The sequence below is a fragment of the Glycine soja genome, chromosome 12 (assembly GCF_004193775.1).
Source record: "Glycine soja cultivar W05 chromosome 12, ASM419377v2, whole genome shotgun sequence".
In the NCBI taxonomy this organism is placed as follows: domain Eukaryota; kingdom Viridiplantae; phylum Streptophyta; class Magnoliopsida; order Fabales; family Fabaceae; genus Glycine; species Glycine soja.
The window spans coordinates 37,273,612-37,279,579 of record NC_041013.1 but is presented as its reverse complement, the minus strand read 5'-3'; the positions used below and the strand labels follow the sequence as shown (position 1 = coordinate 37,279,579).

The window sequence follows — 5,968 nt, the reverse complement described above, 5'->3', positions numbered from 1 at the left end:
TATAAATTTTTTATATCGATTATATATAATCCATATAAAAAACATTATATTTACATCCAATTATATACATAAATAATGTAAGAAAGCCAATATTGTAGATTTGGATGCAACCGAATCTTAATCCTTTAGACCTTTACTAACAAAGTCAATGATATGTGCAGGAAGCAATTGAAGGTGCAGAAAGCAACTGCCTAAAAGTAGGAGTGGCTAATTGCAGGCTTGGGCCCCTGGAAACGTGCTAGGCCGGCCCACAGATGGCATTGCGTAGCGGGATGCACACTGGAGGCAAAGCACCAGCAACTCTCTCTCTCTCTCTCTCTCTCTCTCTCTCTCTCTCTCTCTCTCGTTTTCACAATTGGAGAATTGCAGTGAGTGAGATGAGTTCAGCGGATCATGACTCCGACCCTCCCATCCGACTCCACTTGCCTCCTCTCTCACCGAGCCTCTTCGATTCCGAACCACCGGAGCTCTCTCACGGATCCTCCGCCCGACCCTCCTCCGACCCCTCCAGTCCCACCAGCAGCGGTTACGCCGCTGAAAGGGGCGGCAGCAGCACCGCCACAAGCGTCTCCCAGGTCGATGACGTCCTCCACCACGAAATTCAAGAGATCACCATCCACGATTCCCAACCTTCCTCTCACTCCTCCTGGCTTCCCGGAAAACGACACGGCGATGAGGTATAAATACACGCTTCTCGCAAAATTCCTTGCTAGTTCGTGTTAGTTCCGTTCACTCACTCACTCACTGTTATGAACGAACGACTGATTATTGATCTAGTGATTTGATTACAGTTTCATGTAGAATTGTGTGACCGTTGTAATTGTTCTCGTCATAATGCAAATACGGCTTGTCTAATGATTGATTAGGAAACCTACATTTGGATATTTTTTCGGGCTATCATCGACTATGATGAAGTAGTGTTTGATGAATGGTTTTAAAATTCTACACGCACACTTAGAACAAAACGAGTGATAAATTTGAAACTTATTTCTTTGCGTTTTCAGTTGCTCCTTAGATTTCATCGACGAAGATTAAATGCTGCAGTATAGGGTTTATTCCAAGACAGTTCCGTTATTAACTTTGCACTCATTCAACTTTTTGTGCCAAGTCTATGATGATCAAGATTTTGAGTTTATTACATAAGTAGAACCTGTGCTGAGATAAGCAGTTGTGTAGAATCATAAATGCGCCGTTGTGGCCCTCGGGAGGGGGGCTAGCATCTGAGGATTTTCTCTCTTACTTAGGATTCTGGTTGCAAGTGACAATTAAAATGCTTTGGTAGAAATGAAAATGATACGATTTTCTCTTATACTTAGAATTCTGGTTGCTATAGTCACAAAGTAAATGCTTGAGTAGATATGAAATGATAAGAAATTGCATGGGAAAATGGGAAACAAAATTGAATAAATATTGTTTTGGTTTCAATCATTAACTTTTGAATTCCAACAAACTGTTGTTGTGGATATTATGAGATATTTGGAAATTCCAGTGAAGTACTTTATATTTTCTGATACAGACGTTTATTTTTTAAATTCAAGCAATATGAGGGCATTACACTGAAGATATCTGTAAAGGCTGTAATATCATATTCTGTTTGATTAATGAATAAAGTGCAGGATGATGCTTCCATTTCATGGAGGAAAAGGAAGAAGCATTTTTTTGTTCTGAGTCATTCTGGCAAACCAATATATTCTAGGTTAGTGTTTATCAACTCCTCACACAAACTCGTCTTGATTGCTGTTCATATCTCTTTCTGGGATTGCTACCTCAAGCAACATGACTCGTACCTCTATTTCTTGTTTCAGGTATGGAGACGAACACAAGCTTGCTGGTTTTTCAGCAACTTTGCAAGCAATCATTTCCTTTGTGGAGAATGGGTATTGTAGCTGTCTTTGTTCTGGTTAATTATAGCCTGATTGTTTCTAATTACAGCCATATTCCTAATTACATTTGGGTCTTTATCTGACTATAATTTGAGTAAATTTTATAATGGCTATCTTTTATGTTTTCAGGGGTGACCATGTCAAATTGGTGAGGGCTGGAAAGCATCAGGTCTGATCGCACACTTTTCTCCTGTAAAAGGTTTTTTTTTTTCATGAATGCATTGTTTCATTAAAGTTGTGCTACAGGTGGTTTTTCTTGTAAAAGGACCAATTTACTTGGTCTGCATCAGCTGCACAGAAGAGCCTTATGAGTCACTAAGGGGGCAGTTGGAGCTTATTCATGGTCAGGTATAACTGAGTTGGACTTGAGTTGGATGCTTGTATGTCCCAAGAAAAATGATTTGCTGTTTGCTTGCTTGCTATTCCTGTTTCTTCAGCTTTTGTTTCTCAACTTGCTATTGTGTCTTTTTTTGTCATTCAGATGAACTAGTTATGTTGCAGCAGTTGTATGATATATCCCTGTTGTTGATATGTGTGCAGATGATTGTTATACTAACAAAGTCAGTAAACAGATGTTTTGAGAAGAATCCGAAGTTTGATATGACACCCTTGCTTGGTGGAACAGACATTGTCTTCTCTTCACTAATCCACTCTTTTAGTTGGTTTGTTTCTCTGCTCTGTGCACAGTTTGTCTTTTAGTTTCAAAATAGAAATACTAAAACATTTTCTGTAAGATAAAGGGTGCTTTTTTCTGTAATCTTCTATGCATTTCCTTGGTAGGACAGAGTTGGGGACTGACGGTTGTTTGTATGTTTAATGCCCCTTATTTCCCAATTTCTTATGTTATATTTGGGTGATAAATATTGTTATTTTTCTGATCGTATCAGGAATCCAGCTACATTTCTTCATGCCTACACTTGTCTACCTCTTGCATATGCAACCAGGCAAGCTGCTGGTGCTATCTTGCAAGACGTTGCTGATTCTGGTGTTCTGTTTGCTATTCTGATGTGCAGACACAAGGTTTAACACTGAATTTGTCTAGTTGCATGCTAATATAAAATGATAAAATAATTCATTAAAGATTGAAAGCAGGTAATCAGTCTAGTTGGTGCTCAGAAAGCCTCTCTTCATCCAGATGATATGCTGCTGTTGGCCAACTTTGTTATGTCATCAGAATCCTTTAGGTAAGTAGAACTGACACTATTTTATCTTTTAGATAGCATCTCAGAGATGGTTTGATAGTATAGCTTACTTTTCATTCAGTCTAGACTTCTAGTTGATGTTTGATGGTATAGTTTTCTATCTATTCAGTCTGCTTGACACAAACAATAAAACTTCTTAAATACAGTGCATTAGCAAATCATTTGGACTTTGGATTTGTTTACTTTAGGGTGCCTTTTTGCATTTTCTTACTCCTTCTTGGGATTTGACTATGCAGGACTTCAGAAGCATTTTCTCCTGTTTGCTTGCCGAGATACAATGCTTTGGCATTTTTGTATGCTTATATCCACTTTTTTGATGTGAGTCAGATTTGATTGCACTGAAATTTGCTATATGATTTACATCTTATAAATGACAGAGGTCACAGAGCTTTACATGTGTGGCAGGATGACACATACTTGATGTTGCTGACCACAAGTTCTGATGCATTTTATCATCTTAAGGATTGCAGGTAAATGATGGTTTAATAATCTGACTGCTGTTATTATTGGGTTCATGATGTTTTATTTGGGAGAAAAGAAGAAAATTAAAGAGGAAAGAACATAATGATTCATAGCAAAGAGATCCTCAGTCTCTATGTAGCAATATCTTTCTTGGCTGCATGGTTCAGAATCTTGTTTGCCAATTCACAGGATTCGTATTGAAATGGTCCTTTTGAAGTCAAATGTCCTTAATGAAGTTCAGAGATCCTTGCTAGATGGTGGCATGCATGTTGAGGATCTACCACCCTTACCTCGTTCTGGATCATCTCCTCATTTGAGTCAGCATAGGCTTCCATCAGATTCTCCTGAAAGGGAACCTACTTGTCGCATTGGTGGTGTTGCTGGGTTGTGGCATTTCATATATCGCAGCATTTATCTGGATCAATATATATCTTCAGAGTTCTCATCACCAATTAACACTCCTAAGCAGCAGAAAAGGTAGCGATGTTGCTGTAGCTTTTTTTTAATGCATTTTTGTTATTGTCAGCAATATAACCTGCCTCCGTTGTTGCAGACTATATAGAGCTTACCAGAAACTTTTTGCATCCATGCATGACAAAGGAATTGGGCCACACAAAACTCAGTTTAGAAGGGATGAAAACTACGGTAACAAATATTGTAATTCTTGCTTTGTAGTATACATCCAAGTGATGGATTTGTGATATTTTAAGTCTAGTTATGACCTGATGCATTTATTTATGTTGAATTCTATGAATTGCGGTTTTCTTCTTATGGGGAAGAAGGGGAGGTGGTAATAGTCCTTTTTTGCAGTTTTAGTCCCGGATGTTTCAGAAAGAGTGATTCTATCAATAAGCAAACCCCTTATTTTCTGTGAGATGCATTTAGAGATTCATACCAATAATAGACAAGCCAATCTATACATGTGGGATATAATTGCTCTATTACATTTGGATGCTTCGATGAACACTAATCAGACTTGTAATAATTTTATTTGGCAGTTCTGCTCTGTTGGGTAACACCGGATTTTGAGCTTTATGCTGCATTTGATCCCCTTGCAGACAAGGTATTGTTTTTGCTTGCCTTCATCATTTCTCAAATCTTAATTATTTTATCTTGTAAAAAAACGTGAACTTATAGGCTTTAACTACTATATTTTCTATCACTAGCCAACTGTATATTCATAATTAACATTCAATGAAAATCTGAATAAAATTTCTTAAGTTTGAAACCTAGCACTGTGTATCTTGTTATTAGCCTTTCTTCATTAAGAGTACTGCAGTTGGTAAAAAAAATCTTCTTTAGTCCATTTGTTTGGGGAATGATAGTAAAAGAGTTGCATTTTTGTGCTACTCTGGCTGGATAACTTCTGACTATTTTTGTACACTGAGGTATGCAGGCCTTGGCAATAAAGACGTGCAATCGGGTGTGTCAGTGGGTAAAAGATGTGGAAAATGAAATATTTTTGCTAGGAGCTAGCCCCTTTTCATGGTGATTTTCTATCAAATACTGTAAACATGTACGAGAATGTTTATTTAATAAAATTTCTGTAGAATTTATTCTTTCCTTTTTCCCTCCCTTATGTTCTATTAAGAAAGTATCTGATGGAAAATCTTTATATTAGTGTTTACAGCAGAACTGCAGTTTGGTTCAAATACCATTAGTCCTGTAGTTTATAGGTCATGTTTGGATAACTTTCTCCATAAGTACTTATAGGAGAAGAAAATAAGAAGGTAAAATAAATTCTTGAATAAGTTAAAATAAACTTAATACACTTAGTTGATAATTTCTCCATAAGTTTTTTTCATTTAACTTCTACAAAAGTTAGAGTGCATTAGTTGATAATTTCAATATATTTTACTTTCTTATTTTTTTCTCTTATAAATATTTATTTCTCTTATAAATATTTATGGAGTTTATCCAAACAAGGCCTTGGTTGGTGTGGTGGCTCCAGTGGGCTATTTTTGAGGGATGATGTTTCATCTAAAGCTCATTGTAATAAAAATCTGATTCCATTGATAGATGAGAGCTTGGCGGGACGATTGCAGACTCATCTTTGCTTCATTTTTTGTGTCTAAATATCGATTGAAGATTTGAGCAAGGTGGGTTTGTCCTGTGTGCATTGAATATGATGTGAATATGTGAGTGTAATGTGGTTGAGGCCCCATGCTTAGCTACTTATTCACAGAGGTGTGGGCGTTAGGTTTGGTTCTACTTCTGGTTTGGGCTGAATTTGAGCTGCTATCAAGGAAGTGGGGATGGAATCTGCCTTTGGTTTGGTGAATTTGAAGAAAGTGACAAGTCTAACGTAACATTACTCTCCATGAAATAATATCTTTACTCAATTCATGGAGGCAAGGAAATTGGGAATGGATAAGCCATTCACAGTCTGCGGGTAGATACTTCTTTGAGATGGAGAAACAC

At 37.2% G+C, this 5,968-nt stretch overlaps 1 protein-coding gene across 1 annotated transcript; it reads left to right on the top strand.

Moving 5' to 3' along the window:
* The first annotated feature begins 239 nt into the window (after window positions 1-239).
* LOC114380553 (vacuolar fusion protein MON1 homolog) lies at window positions 240-5,113 on the top strand. Its single transcript, XM_028339664.1, has 14 exons — window positions 240-677; window positions 1,617-1,696; window positions 1,806-1,877; window positions 2,013-2,052; window positions 2,130-2,231; window positions 2,424-2,545; window positions 2,771-2,903; window positions 2,976-3,067; window positions 3,322-3,403; window positions 3,491-3,555; window positions 3,737-4,024; window positions 4,101-4,192; window positions 4,546-4,610; window positions 4,944-5,113. Exons 1-14 carry the CDS (start codon window positions 255-257, stop codon window positions 5,037-5,039), a joined length of 1,752 nt encoding a protein of 583 aa, XP_028195465.1. The 5' UTR covers window positions 240-254; the 3' UTR covers window positions 5,040-5,113.
* The last annotated feature ends 855 nt before the right edge of the window (window positions 5,114-5,968 follow it).